The 21,535-nt window shown below is 39.0% G+C and overlaps 1 protein-coding gene across 1 annotated transcript in view; it reads right to left on the bottom strand.

Moving 5' to 3' along the window:
• Positions 1-1,087: 1,087 nt before the first annotated feature.
• Positions 1,088-21,535, bottom strand: part of VIPR2 (vasoactive intestinal peptide receptor 2) — a 52,398-nt gene continuing 31,950 nt past the window's right edge. Inside the window, exons 6-13 of the mRNA XM_027686962.1 lie at positions 16,563-16,704; positions 14,408-14,558; positions 13,456-13,516; positions 11,133-11,202; positions 7,121-7,212; positions 4,173-4,302; positions 4,045-4,086; positions 1,088-2,438 (exon numbers count right to left, since the gene is read on the bottom strand). Of these exons, the coding sequence (XP_027542763.1) occupies positions 2,265-2,438; positions 4,045-4,086; positions 4,173-4,302; positions 7,121-7,212; positions 11,133-11,202; positions 13,456-13,516; positions 14,408-14,558; positions 16,563-16,704 (862 nt within the window). The 3' untranslated portion in view covers positions 1,088-2,264. The remainder of the gene's footprint in view (positions 2,439-4,044; positions 4,087-4,172; positions 4,303-7,120; positions 7,213-11,132; positions 11,203-13,455; positions 13,517-14,407; positions 14,559-16,562; positions 16,705-21,535) is intronic.

Raw genomic sequence — 21,535 nt, 5'->3', positions numbered from 1 at the left:
ACTCGAAACCCCTGTTTCTGCACCATCATTCTGTCTGTGTGTTAACTCACTAACATAACCTTATTTGAGCAAAAAGGTGAGCATGCTTTAATGCTTGTCACATGTGCCTTTCTACCCTTGCAATCTGGAGAAAAAAGAACATCCTGCACATCACACTTCAGAGAGCTGAGCAGTCACAATGCCACTTCAGACAAAGAAGCCTAAAGTGCACAGATATGTTTAATTTAGGTATGGAAGCAACTCCCAAAGCTCCAATGGTTCTTAATATATTTGCAAATAAGAGTTTGTCATAAGATTGTTCAGAGATCCAGGAAAATTACTAAATTTTAGCAATGGTTTCTGAATCTAAAGCCTTTGGGAATATATTTAGTTTATATGTATATGTAGGTGTGTACCTTTAGACCCCCATGGGACTGCCTTTGTGCAGCCCACTTCCGTCTAGAATCTCAGAGCTGCTTCACCAACTGACAGCAGAAAACACCCCGAATGACTGGAGGTGATGAATAGCTTCCTTAAAATCAAGTTTGGCAAAGTAGCGATTCATCAAGTGGTTCTTGTTTAACTCAAGTGATACCTACTGGGTAAAGGCTGGTGTCATGTAACATGTACCACATTACCTGTTCTTCAGAACTCGTGAGAACCATGAGGCCTTTTCTGTCTTTGGTCTGACAAAACTTTGTATCTCTCTGGGGTAATCCTGTGAAAATAAATTGTGTTTGACTGATAAATAGCTAGATTAAATCAGAGTTGTAGGGACACTTTGACAGCTGCTGACAATATTCCCAGTACTGGTAATATTTTCAAACATGTGCGTGTATGCCTGCCAAGACATGCCCTTGATGCTGTTCTTGCTTTTATCTGACAAGACCTTAAATTCTGCCAGCTCCATACAATCTGTTGTCTGAAATAAAAGGGCAATTGCCTTTATGGAGGCACTCATGCCAATATGTATTATTCCAACATGTTATGAATAGTGGACATGGTTAAAAGTAACATGGGAAGTGAACATAATTTGGATTATTTCTTTTAAAGAGTGCAAATATTCTGTGTATTTTTGTAAGACTCTCTGAGTTCTATCTTTTTTTAAAAAAAATGTGGTTGCATGAGAGGCTTGGCATTGTTAAGAATTCCTCCTTTATGCCTTTTATGGTAATTTTTAGGGATTCTGCCCAATTTTTTTTTTCTAGAATCACTGTCAGGACTAAATTTTAAATCATCTCAGATAGATACAGAATTAAATAAAACTAAAAGAATTTACTTTATTCCTTAAATGGGAGTTGTAATTTCATTGCAATATTCCTTGTTTTAGCTGCCAAGTATGTAGTTCTAGAGACATATTTTAATGAAAATACTACATAAAAATGGTATTTTCAATAGTTAATTGAAATGGTTAATTAATCCAAGGCTGTTATTCCTATGTGAGGCTGCTTGAGCAATAAAACACCTTTTTAGAAAATTGCTTAATGAAAGATCAACAGAAACCTCTGACTTTAAAAAGAAGAGAACAACTGGTGACTGGAACATCACTATTGGAAAATGCTGAAGTTTTGATCAAAACTTTTATAATAGTCTTTTCTGTTGGACTGTAAATGTAGCCCTACTTTCTGCACCTAAACTTAAAAAACTAGGCACTTTTGAAAGTAACAACAGGATTAGAATAAAATTCTGTAGAAAGTAATCTTTAAAATTTATACAATTAGCCAAGAAGTACTACCTTTTACTCTCTGCATAAATAATGTTCATGATTTCCTGGATTAGCACCCTGAACTCCCACTGTGGTTAATTATAGTCTTAGATTTCTTTATTTTTATTGTATTTTCCATACTTAGAAAAGAATTTCCTAATCCTTAAGGAAATAAATGTTTCCTTTAGTATAAACAAAGTATAAGAAATTTTCTTGCTTCCCATCTTAACCCTTACAACATGTGCCAAAGCAGTCTGCATTGAGCAGGATACCATGCATCACTCTTGGAGCCACATTGGAGGGTAAAGGGATCATTATGGAAAATGAGCTTCTGAATTCTTATGGCTAGCAAACTGCAAGAGAACACCAGAATTAATATGAACACCATTTAAACAAAACAGAAAGCATTCATGGGGCAGGTTTCTCTGTTATTAACAGGTTGGCGGCACAAACCAATTTCCCAAATACCAACATGTAGAAAAGCAAAGCACTAAACTGTACATTTTGTAAAATATCACATCAAGCTGCATAATGAATGATATATCCCACAGTTTTTCATGTTTTGAGGGACCTAGCTCATTTATATCATGGTGGTCTCTGTCTGCATAAACGAGTGAGCCCTTGAATTCCGGTGGAGCTGAGAAACACTTTCTGATCCATTTCGAGAAATCGAAGAGCTGTGGAGTCTGTAATCCCTTCCTGCTGTCTGCTTCCAACACAAACTGCGCCATTTTCTTTTCAGCTCCCCCTGCACCTGTGTTAAAAAGAAAATGCACAATATAAGCTGAAAATATTCTTTATGTGAGGAACCCATGTATTGGCGGTCAAATGGGGACCTCTAGGAGTAGAATCATTGAATGGTTTGGGTTGGAAGGGACCTTAAAGTTCATCTCGTTCCAAACCCCAGCCATAGGCAGAGAAACCTTTCACTAGACCATATTGCTCCAAGCCCCATCCAAACTGGCCTCAAACACTTCCAGTGATGGGTCATCCCTGTTCCAGTGCCTCCACCACCCTCAGGGAAAAGATTTCTTCCTTACACGCAATCTAAATCCACTACATTTCAGCTTAAAATTGTTACCCCTTGTCCTGTCATTACAGGCCCTGCTAAAAAGTCTTTCACCCTCTTCCTGTAGGTAGTGGAAGGCTCCTATAAAGTCTCTCCAGAGTCTTCTCTTCTCCAGGCTGAACAATCCCTGCTCCCTCAGCCTGCCTTCATAGAAGAGGTATTCCAGCCTACTGAGGATTTTTGTGGTCCTCCACTGGATTCACTCCAGCAGGTCCATGTCTTCTTTGTACTGATGAAAATTGCCTCTCCCAGCCTGCTGGCCATGCCTCTTTTGATGCAGAATATAACTGGGTTTCTGGGCTGCAAGTGCACATTGCCAGCTCATGTCCCAGTTTTCACCCCCTGGTATTCCCAAGTCCAGACTGCTCTCAATCCCTTCATCCCCCAGCCAGCACTGCACTGACCCAGGTGCAGGGCCTTGCACTTATCCCTGTGATGGATAAGATGGGAACTTCATGGGGTTCCCATGGGCCCATTCCACATGCCTGTCGTGGTCCCTCTGGATGGCATCCCTTCCCTCTGGAGTATAAAATCACTTTCTACAAAGATTACAGAACTGAAGCAAAGGCTGTGTCTACACTGAGGAGACGCCCCAAGGCCACTTTCAAAATCACTTTTTTGTATCACTTGTGCTGCAACATTAGCTTTTGGTATCTAGCTATTAATCACATGTACTTAAAGCATAGAATCAAATGATTAGCCCAAAAATCAGGCATCTCATTAATATGAAAGATTAGAATAGCACTCGGGAGAGCTGAATGACATCCCTGTGCAGGCAGGTGTCTTCTTCAGACAGATTCCTCCTGTCAGGTACTGCATGGTGGCTGACATCAAAAGGAAATCCTTTCATCTTTCTCAGTTGAGATTAGGAAAGCTGCCACATGCTTAGCACTTCTGAAAAATCTGCTGCTGTTTTGGGGGTTAGATACTGTCAGGAGATTAACCCTAAATACTTACTAAATGGTGTTTCAAGTCTTGGGTAAATTTCTACACTTGTTGCATCTCACTTGCACAGTCCACATTGCTTCTAACAGAGCTAGATTAGATCATGTTAAATAACAGACAACACCAAGACCTGAGTTTGCAAGAAATTAGATTTTAAATAGCTCTTAAAACTCTTCACCCAACTACACTTATTTCTCCTGTTGCATAGAAACTGTCACATATAGATTCCATAAATAGGAATGCAAACATTTAAAACAGCTCCATGTATCAGAGTGGAATTATAGGGCCATTTATACATTAACTAAAAACAATATTTAACATTCTTGGTAGGAAAGGTGAGACTTACTTCACTGTTCAAAAAGCAATACAGGACTGCAACAATCAACCCCTGGAAAGAGACAATATTTCTTAGTTAGTAGGCAGCACAAACCTAGGGAAATAAAACTTCTTTTGAATAAAAACTGTAAAATTTACCTGAAAAGATCCCAAACACAACTCAAAGATTATTTTGTAATTATTGGAACTGCGGTCAGGAAATAGAGCAAACACTGTGTAGTGAACTCCAAATAATGGAATAAGCAACAATGTGGATTTTGCAAGTCTCCTGGGCAAATAAAAGAGAAAAAGCTGAAATTTAATGGTAAGTTCTTGCTTTACTGGGATGAGAATATGATGCAATGCAGTTTACATACGTATCATAAGACTTCAGATTTATGAACAGGAAGAGTAATTTATTACAAATTGTTTTCCTTTCAGGCATGCTATGAGATTAGTCCCACAGTCACCCTCCCAAACTGACATGCCAAATTCCGTAATATACTTGATCTTGCTGACCTTGCACTCTTCCAAAAGCTGCTGATAGGCTGCAGGGCCTCTCTAAACCATAAGTCCCTTTTCCAAGTTCCCCCTGTGTAGCAGTGGGGTGTAGGATCCGTCCTCTGCTTTGGTTGTTTGACTAACAGCCACCTCCCAGCCTGGTTCCATGGCAGGGGGTTGGGGTGTGGGATTTACTGCATTATTCCACAGGACCAACAAAGTGTTATGAACTGACATCAAACCTCTTGAGATATTTTTTACTTGGCATGAAAAGTTCAGAGTTGAAAGGAATGATGCCTTCCTGCGAAGTCATACTGACAGATCCTCATGTATGGAAGGTAATATCTCTCTTTTGAAGTTAATTGCTGTTAATTTTTTTCAAATGTGCAGCTTCATGGTAAGTTTGTACATTGCACATACACAGCATGCAAATAATACCTAGGAGATGTAATCCAGAATAATCTCAGCTGTGAGATTTTCATGAGCAACTTCAGATATACTCCCAAGTACTAAAATTTCGTAGCTTTACTGGTGCTTTTCATCATATACCATTAACTAATTTTCAATATTGTCAATTACATAATACATTTTAGCAGAAGACACAATTGAAGTTAAGGAAGGAGAACTTTAAATTACTAAGCAGAGCAGCTCTGACAAACTACTGAAATGATGAATTGCTAATTATATCTTGTCTGTCACTTACTTCACTCTAATAACGTCAGTTTTATATATTATACAGGGCCAGTCATGCACGATTATGGATGTCTGGTATCAGATAAAATTCAAGAAGTTACGATGTTGAGTTCTATAATTCATCACTGTCTTGATTAATATAACTTGATTCAACATCGAAAGGCTGCTGTTGTGAATTCACGTATTTTAACAGAAAATTCAAGGTATTTCAAGCAGTTTTATTTTTTCTGTGTCAGTCTTCATGGCCTTCCTCTGTTCATAGTGTCCCAGAGGCTGCATCTGTTTATGTGGAAATAATCAGTTCTGACAGCAAAGTTTCTCAAGAATAGTAAAACCCTCACATCTAAAGATGCTACCAGTAAGTGGGACAAATAGGATTTCCTCAGCAGAAGAAATTAATTTACAGCTGGAGGAAATGACACTGGCAGCAAATTTCCTGGTTTCCCAAGTCAAATGGAAACCCGATTTTATTTGAACTTAACCTTATCCACTGCAAAAGTAAAGTGAGTAACAAAAAGGATGGAACCATGTACAAGCAGGTTCAGAAGAAGGGAAGAAAAATGGTGACTTGAATGAGTGGTATACCTTTTAGATTCATATTTCACTCTGTTGTTGTTGTAATGATTTTTGTCTAACTGATGTTACTTTCTCTATACTGCACTTACATTTTAGTGAAAGAAAGGGACAGAAAAAATAGCCTTATTCTTCTCTGCATTTTAGAAAAAGGCAATCAAATGCTAACAGCAAAGAATTCACAGGAGTGAATAATAAAGGACAAGGTTGTTATTAGTGAGAACATTTCATATTATGAAGTGCTATAGAAAACTGTGGAAAATTATGGAACTGAAAGTCAGTCTAGTCATGTTGATTTTTCTGTGGACCATCAGATATTCATTTCTTGCATAATATGTGCCACATTCTTCACAAAAGACATAAGGTTCTATTTCTCTTGGCTTTAAAGTTATTCTTTACTTCAGCACACTATGTTTTATCAGCTTTTAGGACAGGAATTCTGTATTTTTTAAGTAAAGAAAAGGTGTCATCCAGGAACACATTTTCAAAGGCTACTTTCATGGGTTTGGATTTTCAGTGTTCATGTTAGGTTTTGTCACTGAAGTATCATATTGACACCCTGAAGTCTCAAACTCAATGTCTATATCTGGGCTTTAAAATAAGACCTACTACCACAGACCCTTGATTGTGGATTACAGTATCCAGCAGATATTATAATAAACAACAATAACTGATACAGTAATATAATAAAAACCAAAATCAATTTTAGCAACATATTTGAATTGCTGCCAACATTCCCTGATTTTAAAGCTGTGGAAAGAAAAGACATTAGCATTTGATGTTCAAACCAAAACACAAAAGAAGAAAGTCTAAACACAAAGGAAGTTGGTCTAATCAGACACAACTGTTTCCCTATAGAAAATAAAGCTGGTATTTTAAATCAAACCTTATACTTAACTTCTAACTTTCTGGGAACAATGTAACTTCTTTTCAGCTCTTAAAATATATGTAAATATTACAAAAAAGTATTTTAGAAATGAAAAATGAAAAAAAAAAATTTAGGGAGGTTGACGCAAAATGTCTCAACCTTGAAACTTTTGTTATGTCAAAATGAAATATTTATACATCAAAAGAAAGATAATACTCTCCATATATTTTATATCAGCCTATTCATTCATGGATTAAACTCAAAATCAAGCTTGTTAGTCTTTATGAAAGTGAATATTTTTTATTCAATTTATTGTTTGACAAATATTCTATATTTCAACATAGTGATAACCTTTCTTAAACCATATCTAAAAGTAGTTCTGAATTAAATGTAATTACAGTATCATTTCAGCAGATGAAACCTTATAGAGATCATTTGTGTTCTGTTTATAATATCTAAAAATATGACTCACTTGTACTGTGATTGGTCATTTCCTCCAACATCTGGAGATCTTAACTTCTGCAGTAAGATTCTTATAATACTAATGAAAAGTATAAAATTCACCTGCAAAGAAAACAAATATAATGGCTATTTCTGAGTTCTCCACTCAATATGCAGCACAAAAAAATGTTTATCAAGTCAGACAAGTCAACTCAGCAGTAAGTTGTGGAACTCCTACCAGAACACATCAAGCTCTGCATCGTCAAACCTATTGTCTGTTTTTGGCCACACTAGGTTTGTCATGTCAGAGCACCTCTGCATCCCCACCAGTTCTGGTCTGGCTGGCAAAAGTCTCTGAAAGCCCCAGTTGTCAGAAATACCCTCCTTCCAAAAGTGTAGATGAAGACAAGTTTCCTAGCAGGATGGGACACTGAATGTGATTTGCTGCAGTCAAGCACTGTCCTGAATTGTCACATGGATTCACAACCAGAACCTCAGAGAGAGTTTGGAACCTCTCTTGCTCCTCACCTTGACTTTCAGCATTTTCTGCCTGAATGAGGGGAAGAGAAGATTGTTACACAGCTGATCTATCTACTCTAATCAAGCAAAAAAAGGGCCTCTCACAAGTATCTATTTGTCTTGGATATTAATGCAGACATTATGACTGAAGGAATGACAGAATAGGCAGGGTTGGAAGGGAACTCTGGAGATCATGTAGTCCAACCCTCAACCGAATCCCTGTAGTTCAATTCTCATGATAACCCTCTAAGGCAGAACAGTAAAATTATTTTATTTCATATTTTGTTGAATATTTTATTTCAAAAAACCCCAAAACATTATGACCAGATAATGATCAGTCTAGAAAATCGAAGTGTAACACACAGTAGATCCTAAGTGTCATTGCCAGTATTTCTTCACCCTGGGCTTTTGGTATGTTGTGATCACCAGCCCTTCTGGTGCTGGGTTGTTTGGTGCAGTCAAGAAAACCTCACTCTAATATAGCATGTCCATACTAAAGTAAGGGAACACTTGGATTCACACCTTCACAGCTACAAAGTGCACCGAAAACTACAGGTACAGCTATGTAAACAGCTGCATCAAATGCACACATCATAGAATAAATTAATCTAGAGAAAAATTTCTATCACTGTGAAAATGAGAATTTTGTTATTTTAAACTAAATCCATCCCAAAGCCCAAAATCTAGAGGTGGGGTACCCAAGCAGACAGTGCCTGTCTCACCGCTATAAATGTCTATCTTGATGTATCAGTGAAACTCTTCTTTTTCCAGTCCTAACAATTTGGCTGTAAGCTTTTCAAGTTCAATGAATGTCTGTGTCTTCTCTGGCACAACCTGTACAATTTAGGATATTAATAAATAAACCATAATCAAAGCAATATATGTCCCTCTGTACTTAACGTTTTGTTTGAAATGACAGGTGAAGGGAAGTGGCAGGAACTGACAGGGATGAAATAAAAACTTAGGAAAATTATATCTGGGTTTTTTTTAAGAAGAATAAGAAACAAATATTAGAAAATACAGAATTTTGCTGAACTTTACATATGTTTTTCAGGCACATGATTACTTAGAAAGTTTCTTTGATGCAAGACTCCTACAAAGGTAACAGGCAGAAGCCTATTATTGCAGATTGTATCTACAGACAATGCATCAGAGTGTACACACCAAGGGATATATACTTTTTCATATGCACAGGAGTCAATATAAGTGGACAAGGAGAGAGCTTTCATTTTATTGTATATTCGTTAGTCATAAAAAAAAGAGAAGAAAAAAAAATCTTTATTCTGTATTTACAAAGGGAATGACAGAATAATTTCTTGTTCTTCACAGGCATCCCTAGTGTCTAGTGTAACAGAATAAACTGTCGTCCCCTTGGTTTCTGAGGCATCACATCAGCTGCAGAACTACACTCAGGTGACTCACATTCTTGATTGACATTTATGTATTACGTTCAAGTCTTTTTTCAAACACATACTTTGCTATCTGTAAGCACAATTTTGTATTAAAGGAAAACTTACATTCTTCTTTGGAGACTGTAACAGTCCTTGGCACTACTGAGCTTGCAAATCCAGCTAACTGAAACTGGATATCAAGATCTAAAGGGGGCAACTTCCACTGCCTTAGTCCAGTGGACCAAATTAATTTCTCTAGGATTTCATTCAATTCATTATTTTTTAAAATCCTTTGAAGTATGTGTATGATTTAGAATAGTATTTTTCAACAAAATATGAAACAAGTAATGTCCAGGAATTTTACTTTCAGTGCTGTAACTTTTTAGTCCCATAAAATCATTTGAGCATAATGCCTTTAAATAACATAGAATATGGATACTGTTCAATGAAGATCTAAGAACATGAACATGAGAAAATAATGTGAATGTAGAAAAACTACAAGACAGACAAATGACGACTCTTTAGTGGAGTAACAGCAAGATGATGCTCATACCCTGTTCTACTTCTGACAATAAGATTTTGAGTCTAAACAAATTGTCTGAGCATGTATCATTTAAACTGGCTCCTTATTGCTTCTTTCTTTATATTTAGTCCCTTACACTACCTGTAATGTGAGATAATAAGAAAAACATTTCTCAGTTACTTTGGTGGGACAGAAGTACTGTTTCCACATGAACATCACTCCTTCCCAAATGAGAGCAGTTTATGGAAATAGAACTATGGAGAAGGAAGCTGTGGCAGCATTGTCATGAGGAGATGTCGGGAAGGTTTCTGACACACTGAATTAACTGAAGCCATTGCCACTTTGCAAAATGGTACCAGAACTTGCTCTCACAATATTGTTGGATAGATCAGACTTTATCTGACTGACCAGTACTCCATTCTCTTAATTCCCAACTCATTCCCCAGTCTTTGCTAATTCCATCTTCAATTCAGGTCTGCCAACGTGCCCCGGCGTAACTTCCCTTTCCAGGTCTAGGACTCCTTTGGTACAGCACTGCTTTCAGGCACATGAAATCTCAGCTCTTTACCAGATAGCTCTTTAAACTGAGCATCCAGAGAATAGGCTTTCATCTTTCTGTAAATACTGGATGGTTTGTTTTGCTTTTATCTTTCAGCATATTTTCTTCACTCTGGATCATTCCCCATTCTCCAGCTCCTTTGTGGTACAGGTATTCTCTTCATGCTGTAGAATGTGCATTTCTTCATAACATAAAATACCTCTTCTGTGAATCCTTACCTTATATTATTTTACACATATGCCTACTGTGCTTTCTCTTTAAACTGCAGAATCCACTCTGATGAAGATGATAGGAAGTTCTCTCAAAAGGATTTTTAGCAGGCACAGGTTAAAAGATAAGCCCAAGAGCAATGGGAACTTTTGAAATCTTGTGTAATCTAATAAAGCCCCGGTTTTACTGCCTACAATGTTAAAAAATGAGGCAAGCGTACCTAAAAATGTATCAGTTTGCATTCTGACTGTTTTCAGACCTGGACATGTATTCATAGTATATTATGCCCAAAGTTAATTACACAATCATTAAACTGAATAGGAATATTATTATACTACCCCAGTAATTCTAATGAGCTCCACACAGGAAAAGTCCTGTGAAACATGCTCAAATGGTATTATTTTGCAAATACTTCATGTTCAATATATATATATCAGTAGGCTACCAATTAAAGAAAGATATACACAGCCATAGTTTTTTATGACTGCAATAATATCAGATTCTCAATTGCAGGTCTATCTATTTACACACAAAATCAAATCTGCAATTCATTGAAAAGTATAATTAGATTTTTGCTTCCTCCAGGCTCATAAACAGGAGAAATGTTAAAGAAAGAACAACATACAAATAAAAGCAACTGCTCATTTAATAGAAGGCAGATAGATTTTAAAGGCAACAAATTTTAATGGCCTTGGCATCTGTTTAACATTTCTCCTACAGCACAATTTCTTTTCATTAAAACAGAATTCTTGCCTATCTGTAACTAGCAGTAAAGAATAATGGCTATATGCATTGCAGAATGCTGAACAGATCTATAATTCATGCTTCAAAGTTTACTTACTATAATAGAAATTAAAATTGGTATTCGTATAACCCACCAGGGACCACCATGCTCATTTGTATCCCAGCAACTACAAAAAAAAAAAGAGTGAAAAAGATGTTGACATTAATATCATCTGGCAAGCAAGACCTATGAGGAAAATTATTTTTTATATGCAAGTCAAAGCACACTAAAATAATGCCTGTTCTAGCCTAGAATTTGGCATTCAATAATTTCCTACTTTTAAGTTTGTTTCTTTTTTTATTATGAATACTCCATTTCTCCGCTTGAAACACTGCAACCAAGTGTGGAGTCCTCAGCCTAACAAAGATGTGGACCTGTTAGAAGTGTCCAGGTGAGGCCATGAAGGTGTTCAGAGGGCTGAAGTACCTCTCCTACAAAGCTAGGCTGAGACAGCCGGGGACTGTTCAGCCTGGAGAAGAAAAGGCTCCAGAGAGATCTCATTGTGAGTTTTCAGAACTTAAAGGGGGCCTATAAAAGACAGGGAGACGGACCAGGGGGAGTGACTTTTTATCAGAGCATGTAGTGATAGGATAAGGAGGAATGGTTTTAAACTAAAAGAGGAGAGATTAAGATGTTAGGAAGAAATCCTTTACTCACAGAATTGCAGTCGTTTAGGCTGGAAAAGACCTCCAAGATCATCAAGTCCAACCTTTGACGGATCATCACATTGTCAACTAGACCATGGCACTAAGTGCCACATCCAGTCATTTCTTGAACACCTCCTGGGATGGTGACTCTACCACCTCCCTGGGCAGCCCATTCCAATGCTTGACAACCCTTTCCATGACGAAATTCTTCCTTGTGTCTAATCTGAACCTCCCCTGCTGCAGCTTGAGACTATGTCCTCTTGTCCTGGTGCTTGTTACCTCAGAGGAGAGACTGACCCCCACCTGGCCACAAACTCCTTTCAGGGAGTTGTAGAGAGTGATAAGGTCTCTCCTGAGCCTCCTTTCCTCCAGACTAAACACCCCCAGCTCCCTCAAACACTCCTCATAGGACTTACTCTCCAGAACCTTCACCAGCTTCATTACCCTGCTCTGGACACACTCTGTCACCTCAATGTCTTTCTTGAAGTGATGGGCCCAGAACTGGACAAAATACACAAGGTGCATTACTCTGAGGTATCAAGGCACTGGAACAGGTTGCTCAGAGAAATTATGGATGCCCCATCCCTGGAAGTGTTAAGGCCAGACTGGATGTAACCTGGTCTTGTGGGCCCATGGCAGGGGGAGTTGAAACTAGAGGATCTTGAAGGTCCCTTCCAACCCAAACCATTCTATTGTTCTATGAAATCAGTTAAATCACTAAGCTGTACCATTAGACATTGTGAGGGACATTGGCCTTTGAGGACACCAAGCTCAGTTTCACTTTGTGTAAGGACACCTTCCCAATATGCACTTAACATTGCCTTCTGGGTAGCAGGAAGATCTAAAGCAACTGACAGATACAACTGAAATGACATAATTTCTTGTAGGATATTTAGGTTACAGACGGCTAGAACTGCTTTAGGAAAATGTGAGACTGAACTTGAAGCTTCATCTGAAAAACTGTATATTTAATTTTCACTGTGGGCTCAGCACTTTTGATCCAAATGGTCACAGTGCTCTGAAAGGTTAGTCATATTAAAGATTTATTACCCTTCAGAGTTCGTCTGTAATCACAACGACAAAGGAAAAAGAAGTTTGCCTCTGGTTTACATGTTAGAGGTCTTGCAAAGAGAGGCTTGAAATTATGTAGGACATGATTTTTCAGTTTAATTAGAGAATCAATTGCAAAATATTAGTTAGTCTGGCAAAACATGACTTTGAAAACTGTTTGTCTCATCAGCTAGGACTGCTCTCCTATTCCCTGGAGCCAGCCCAAGCATCCAGTCTGATCTTCCTACAAAATTCTTACCTCAGTTCCCCTTTCCATGCCAGGAGCCAGGCCTAGCTCTAATCAGCTATAGTTTTACCTGATTGTGTGCATCTTACATAAGTTTACATCACATCGCTTCACTTCCCACGTCCCCTCTGCCATTTTAAATATTATTGCTTTGATTTCCTAAGCATATAGCTTTAAATGTGGGTGTCAAGGGGTAACATTAGTCATAACCTATCTCTGACCTCTCTGCCCTTTGAGTTTTTCAAATAAACAGCAAACATAAACCCACGCTGAAGAGCTCCAAACACCTGTCCCTTTATTCCCATCTGAAATATCAGTTCTGTGCTCGTCCCCTTCAGAACAGCAAACCACCTTTGTGTGAACACCACTGTATCCAAGGCAAGGATTGTACTGGCACAGATGGAGGCTTTAAGCTTTTTCTCCCACACACACTCACCCAGTGTCCTCTAAAATGATCCGTGTCACTGTCCACGTAATAATGAATATGGTAGGAATTCCTGAAAAATGCCAAAGAGCATGATCACAAAAATATAAGTTCACAAAAAAAAAAGTTCAGCCTGCTAGTAATCAATTATTCCCCAGATGCACAGCATATATAAACAGTTCATTGAATGGAGGGAGAGGCACATCTGACGAGCTACATGATGTCAGCAACATATTACAAACAAAGGCTGCAGGGAAGTGGATTTATTTCTTACAAAAATGCAGCCATAATGACTAATACACAAAACCCATGCTTTTCTTAGGTTTCTTGCAAGCTTTCAGAGTGACTTACAGGCTGACAGATACAAGTCATGCATTACCAATGCACTTCCAAGGACTGCAATATAAAATTGAAGTATAAATCATTTTGTAAGGAACCTTGTCCACACACTGGTTTATTCCCATTTCCCAGCAACACCTAAATGTTTTATGACCACCTATTACTGGAAGCTTTAAAGTGCTCCATATAAATATCATTGCACTTTCTTTTAGGGAAAGGAATACATGTATTTAAAACCAGATGAACAATATTTTTGAGCTTTTCAAAAAGGCAAATAGTGCAGCATAGCTCATGGCTTTGCAGCTAAATTTTATTTTTTGTCCTAAACGAGGATAGTCGAACCATGTGTTTTCTGGTGGCACTCCTTGCACCATCCTATATCCTGAACAACCTCTGGGCATGGTGCAGATTGGCACAGGTCAGAGCTGTGCCAGGGAGAAAGACAGCAGTTATGCTCCAGCTGTAACCTGTGCTGGAGCTGAACTGAGGAACTTGGGAGTCTGAGGAGTCACCCAGGAGAAACAGCAGGACTACCTTGGTATGAAATATTGACCCTGACTAATACAAACAGCAAAAAAAACATACAGCAAAAAAAAACATTATTGGATGATATTTAAGTTCTTACCCCATCCTATCAGCAAGTAGATTGTGAAGTGTCTGTTGGGGGAGAATATTAGCACAAGGAGGATGTGGAGGTAAAGTCCTTCAACTAAGAGCCAGTAAAAGTTTGCCATAACACCATACTGAAAAAATACCAAAATTGCCTTGCAGCCCACCTGAAATATGAGAATAGGGATCAAATTTGTTGCAGGAAATATGCTGTATTATTCTGTTATTAATATAGCCTATACATCTTAGCTCTTTGTGCAATATTTGTAAACCAGGTCCAGTAGAAATTTTTTTCTTTAGTTAATCAATTGGGACATAGTAAATGTTACTATATATAGAGAAAGAAAATTAATTACTAAATAAATATTTAGAAGACTCTCATTGCAAATTTGCTCAGAAATGTTGAAAACTTCATAGCATAAATATTGAAAAATATGTTGGTTATAAATAAATGCATATATTTGCAACAGTTTGGAAATGAATGGCTATTAGATTACATGGTCATCTATTTGGAGGCTAATAAATATTTTCTAATCCCAACTGGCTTCTCAACACAGTAAAAATTAACAAAGAAACTGCTTTATGAATTTTTCAAGGCTAAATGGGAAATTGAGTCAAAAATATAACTTTACATGATGAATACTCTAAATAGACTTAGAAGAAAAAGTTGACTGGACTTTTAAAAATTATGTTTTCCCTTTAGAAAATGCTTTAGTGTTTCTTAATTAACAAAACATGTAGGCTTGTATCATAAAATGATACTTATAATGTGTGTTGCTTTTCAGAATTAATTTTCTGATGTCTGTGCTGCTGATGTTCCCTGGTGCTGGCTGCTGCTACTTTGGCACTTCCCAGCAGGAACCTGGGATGTGAGAATTGAATATGAAAATATTTCTGCTGAGAATGTGCTGAGAAATGTGATGATATGGTAAAAGTAGCAGACTAAACAAACCGGAACAAATAAAATCTCTCGTTTCTCCCAGCTTTTCTCACTTCTCCCTTTTAAATACCCTACACACCTCCATTTTTTCTGTTAAAATTCCACGTACACCTGATACCTAAGCAGGTAAACTTATTTAGTGACTGATTCCCCTCTCTAAATATTGATATCTATTAAGACGTGAGATGCAGTCCCCAGCTCCTAAGTCAGAAGGGCATAGACCTCATTAGAGATATTTCTTCATATCCAGCAGCCCCCTGTGGTGTTTCAGATATCTCAGTGCATCCCAAGTAACATACATGTCTATATTTATGCCCGTGAACATGCCTATACAAACAACTAAGTAGCAGCCCAAAGACTTGAATTTATCTCACCTATAATCTTTCAAGGACCTAAGAACTTCTGATTACCCCTGGCAGTCTGTCTAAGAGCAACTGTGCCTACTGGAGGTCTACTAACTCAGTTCCTATTTTTTTCCATTAGAAATATCCCAGATTATGAATTTCTACATACAGCTTAGTATGCTGTATGTATGTCTTGTTAAGCACTTCACATTTTGGGACACAATGGCTTCATCAAGACAAAAATATCTTTTTACATTTTTTTTTTCACAACCTTAAATTGTAATATATTAAAATCAGAAGGTATTCTTGACTGAAACAACAGGGACAGAGAACAGAGAATATCATATAGTGGTCAGTTTTTTAAGAGCAAGACTTGAGATTTTTTTAATCCCTGTGCTTGAAAATGCAGTACACATATCAGCTTGCTAAGAATGCAGATGACAACACTTCTGTCATAGCCTGAAAGTACAGAAGAGTTAATGAAGACACCTCCTGCAAATATTTAATTTCCTGAGTTATTTCTCTCCCTCCATTGACACCTGTCCAATTCCTGCACCCTTGATAAAGCTGCTGGAACACTTCCAGACCAGCTGCCTTTAATCACTCCCAGCTGATGGTACTCCTGTTTGTCTTCAACTCTCCCAGCCGTTTAATGCAGTGACCATATTTATTCTGCACTATAGATGGTTATGATTTGTCTTGGCAGATGACATGGACATGCAAACAACATTAACGTCTCCTACTTGTGCTGCAACCTTCTTTCTCTGTCTGCTTCTAACAGAATTGTCTACACTGACAGCTTGGTATTCCTAAATATTGAAAAGGATCAGGGAGGAAAATTTAGTGACAATCCAATATTACACCAGGTAGCAAATGAGGTTTCTTACCCATGAGGTTTGATCCTCTGGACAGTGAGCTGTGTTGGAGCTGGAATACAGAATATCATCCTTGACTAAAACAGAGATTGCTCTTAGAATGAAAGAGAGGAACAGGTTCAGATGGATGTAGTTCCGAGTACAATGAAGTTTTCTAAGAAGAGATTTAAAAACAGGCATTTTAGATTATAATGCAGAAACTGTTGAACAGACTTCTATTACTCTGAAAACGTTTCTTAGTACTATGAACCCTGAGTAAGAGCCTACCCTTTTCTTCTCTGTCATTTTACCAGTGCTGCCTTGCTGGTTTTTTTGTCTCTCACTCCTTCTGTCTGGTTGTAGTGGTTTGAACCAGGTTTTCCCCCTGAAACTAAGAAAGTGGTAACCCCCAGGGGGTGGTGACCCTTGGGGCTTGACCAATCAGTGCTCCTGCAAAATATAAACATATCTCTGGAGACCGAAAAGGAAGCAGTAGTACGTTGTAAGAAGAAGAGGTGGCCATGTTGTAGAGGCCACGAGGAGAAGGGGCTCTGGCCCCTTGGGGGCCTCTGCCCCCCCCAGCCCCCGGTTGGGGGGCTGCAGGGACTCAGAACTGGGCTGAGTGCCTGTGGCTAAGAGCTGGGAGAATTTCTCCCGGTAGGCAGCCTTGGGAGACGCTGGGAGCAGACGGAGCAGCAGTAGACACAGCAGCGTCCGAAGAGCAGTGGCAAAGAGCCAACTGATAAGGACCAAAAGGAGCAACACAAGCCGGTATGCAGCTAAGGCAGACACAGAGGTGTCTGAGGAGAAGGAAAAGCAGCAACAGGACAAGAGAACCGAGCCAGCAGCAGGAACAGAGTTTTGGAGGGTAAGAACTGGACAAACCAAAACCCCCAAACTCGCTAGAGACCCCTCTGAGAAAGAGGAGGGGGTGGTGGACTGAGAGGAGTCCTAAAGTGCAATATGCACTGCTGAGAGGAGCTAGGAAGCTCATGGCCTCCTGAGAGATAAGTCAGGACGGCCGAAGGAATGTGTGTGTGTGGGGGGTGACCTTGGCCCCCCCTGCTCCAGCTTCAGAGAAGCTGGCAGCCATCTTTGAGGCAGAGCATGGGAGCTCTGCACAGGGGCTTGATTTCCCCTGAGGATACCAGACCGTCACGGAGACCCCGGTGCTTCGTGATATGACCATGGTGTAGCGGCCGTGTCTGGGGTTACGCAGCCCATGGAAAGACCCCTTGTTTGGAGACGGGGGCCGAGAGAGACTTGGAAACCTCCCTCGTGTGTGCTGGCAGAGAGCCAGCAACTGTTTCTGGTGGAAGAGAAGAAGAGAGCCTGCTGCCTAGAGAGGAAGACCTGCTGCTCACAGACTGGAAGGGGTCTTTTCTTCTTCTTCTCTCCTGGACTTTTATTTGGAGGGAGAAGAGATTTGGCCCATTGTAAATATTATTGTCATGGTAGAGATAGATATAGAGTTAAGATTGTTTGTAATGTATTATAGTATTTATTCACGTGTATAGTCTTTGTAATATATTCCTTCCCCCCATATTGAGTCTCGTGTTTTTGTCTGGAAAACCCATCTCACATGGGGTTGAGATGTGGGTGGGGGGCTAGGAATCAGAATTGGATTTTGGGCCTGCTGAAACCATGACACTGTAGTATCACAGACTACAAGATCCAGTGGTATTTCTCCTGCATTTAACATAAGCTGACAATAAACATAGATTATTTTACCCTTCTGTGTGTGCACTCATTCCAATATTTTTCTTGAAAATAAAAGTTTTATTATCTTGGATATATTTCATACATGCTCTCACCTACTGTTTTCTGGGTTTGTTCTTTTATTTAACTCCTGCATTTTGCTATGTAATGGTTTTTCATCCTAGGATGGGAGTGTATGCAGGAACAATTAAAAACATATTCAAAATATTTGATCTCCTGTCCTTTCTATCCAATGAGATTTAAAGCTTCTCTTCTTTAGTCCATCAGCCATGTGAAAGCCTGACAAACAAATAGAAGATTAAATATTCCAAGTAAGTGAATGAGTGCTCAGGGGAAGCAAGCTATAAGTTGAGGGCTTTTCACCTAAAATACATTCCCTTCAAGACCTTTCAATTTAAAAGATCCTTTTTATAGCAAATCCCCAGAAAGCAAACCACTAAGAGGTTTTCATGGTCAAAACCAGCACCTTGATCTGCACCTGGAAACAGGCCAGAAGCCAAGGCATTTTAGCAAGTAGTGAATGAATGAAGATGCAGCAGGATGTTCTGGCAGTGTGCACTGGCAACTTCCAAGTAGTCTCCCAGTTTTGATTTTTACCAGACACTATATAATCTATTCTGAAACTACTAAAGCAAGGATAGTTACAGTGAGTGTAGGGAAATAAAAAACAGATCCACCTTTCTAGTCCCCACTTTGGCAAAAGACAACCAGGCTGAATAATACCAGACTGAACTTGAAGCAGTTGTCAAAAAGTGGTAGAAAGTTATCAATTAGCTTTAAGTACAATAAGTACGTAGAGTATTATGTGGGGAGTGGCACCATACTAACTTAGTTTGTTAGCTTAGTTTGTTAAGGTATTTATAGATATTCACATTTTATGTCTTTGTTTTGAGATTAAAAGATTAGCCAGATATAAAATCCTTTCCTTTTAAAAAGCTTGTAGGTGTGTAATTTACAGATATTAATAGTGTGAACCCATAAATATATCTCTAAAGGTTAAAATCAAGCCCAGTTCTTTGTAAAAATTGCAAAACAAAATATTGCAAATGCATGGAAACTTCCAGAAACAACTCTTCTTTCCTGACACACCTTTTCGCCTTTCATGTGCTTTTAGCTGATATTGTGAATACCTGCAAAGCCCTGAGACTGTGTCTTCTACCAGGCAGTCCATAACAACATACGATGGACTGCAGAAGTCAATTCCTAAAAATGAATTTCCACTTCCTTGCCATGAACACACTATCTACAACTAAATTAAACTCACCATTATTCCATGTTTTCTGGCATTAAAAATACTGTAGGTATTCAGGATTAAATTTAGTATAACATAAAGCATTCACATACAAATCCAGCAATGTAAAATTTTGATAGCCTCTTGTGTTACTAATATCCAGAGTTCAAATCCTAATTCTGCTGGATGAAGTCAGAATTTTGACTACTCTAATGCATTAGTAACTTCTGAGTTTTAACTCACTTCTTACCTTCCAAATCTCGTTTAGATAGTTTCACTTAGAGGAGAACATTTCTCTGCGTTTAATGACAGCAAGGTGAAAGTTTGCTAGTTAAATTCAAAAGGGAATGTGTCTCAAGGGTGAGAGACTGATTTTTATAAACAGTATATTGACATTATTTATATGTAATCCCAGAACATTTCATGGCAAATTATGTTTTTTGGATAGGAGGTGTTACCAGTTGAGTAGAGAAAAGTTAAAACTTAGAGAAACATTCTTATTTTCCAAATTTGTCCTTAAATATTACCATATTACCGTGTCCCCCAGGGATCAGTGTTGGGCCCAGTTCTGTTTAATATCTTTATTGATCATCCAGATGAGGGGATTGAGTCCATCATCAGCAAATTTGCAGATGACACTAAGTTGGGGGGGAGTGTCGATCAGCTGGAAGGCAGGAGGGCTCTGCAGAGGGACCTGGATAGGTTGGAGAGTTGGGCTGATTCCAACGGGATGAGGTTCAACAAGGCCGAGTGCCAGGTCCTGTACTTTGGCCACAACAACCCCCTGCAGCGCTACAGGCTGGGCACAGAGTGGCTGGAGAGCAGCCAGGCAGAAAGGGACCTGGGAGTTTGGATTGACAGGAAGCTGAACATGAGCCAGCAGTGTGCCCAGGTGGCCAAGAAGGCCAATGGCATCCTGGCCTGGATCAGGAACAGTGTGGCCAGCAGGTCCAAGGAAGTGATTCTTCCCCTGTACTTAGCACTGGTGAGGCCACACCTGGAGTACTGTGTCCAGTTCTGGGCCCCTCAGTTCAGGAAGGATATTGAGGTGCTGGAGCAGGTCCAGGGAAGAGCAACAAGGCTGGTGAAGGGACTCAAGCACAAGTCCTGTGAGGAGAGGCTGAGGGAGCTGGGGCTGTTCAGTCTGGAGAAGAGGAGGCTCAGGGGAGACCTCATCACTCTCTATGAAACTACCTGAAAGGAGGTTGTAGCCAGGTGGGGGTTGGTCTCTTTTCCCAGGCAACTATCAGCAAGACAAGAGGGCATGGCCTCAAGTTGTCCCAGGAGAGGTTTAGGTTAGATATTAGAAAGAATTTCTTTACAGAGAGGGTGATCAGACATTGGAATGGGTTGCCCAGGAAAGTAGTGTATTCCCCGTCCCTGGAGAATTTTAAAAACAGACTGGATGTGGCACTCAGTGCCATGGTCTAGTAACTGCAGCAGTAGTGGATCAAAGGTTGGACTTGATGATCTCGGAGGTCCCTTCCAACCCAGCTGATTCTATGATTCTGTTCTATGATAATGTAATGGTACAACATGTCTGAGAGGCAGACAGACATATGCACACAACCATCTGCATTCACTTCTATTATTTAATTTACAACTGCCTCAGCTTCAGCCTTTCACAATTGGCTGCTTGCTATGTACTTGGGAGACTTAACAGGATATTTTTACAACTTATTTGGGTTCCTAAGTCAACTCACTATATTAGGAGACCCCTACATTCCCTGCAGATAACAGAGAAACAGGTTTCTTGGAGGCTTCTTCCCTGAAAAAAAGCCTCTGTCTTTTCACTGACTCAGCAGGGAGACTGGGGAGTTCTCAAGTTGGATATTTAAACTGAAGTTGAAGGTTTTGAGTACATCTCTTAAATTCTTGATCTGTGTGTCACAACTGACTTCTGGTGAAGGGCAACGTTCAGATGTCTATAATTCTCTGTATTAAATGCATTGTTAGGTTTTAGAAATTTTGAAAATGCACAATCTGCCTGTAGCATTTGCTGGTAGAATATAGCCATGAGTGACTCAATCTTTTTCAGAGGTATTCCAAATATAAT

The sequence above is a fragment of the Neopelma chrysocephalum genome, unplaced genomic scaffold (genome assembly GCF_003984885.1).
Source record: "Neopelma chrysocephalum unplaced genomic scaffold, ASM398488v2 Primary Assembly neopelma1_72, whole genome shotgun sequence".
Lineage (NCBI taxonomy): Eukaryota > Metazoa > Chordata > Aves > Passeriformes > Pipridae > Neopelma > Neopelma chrysocephalum.
This window is presented reverse-complemented; position numbering and strand designations above follow the sequence as displayed.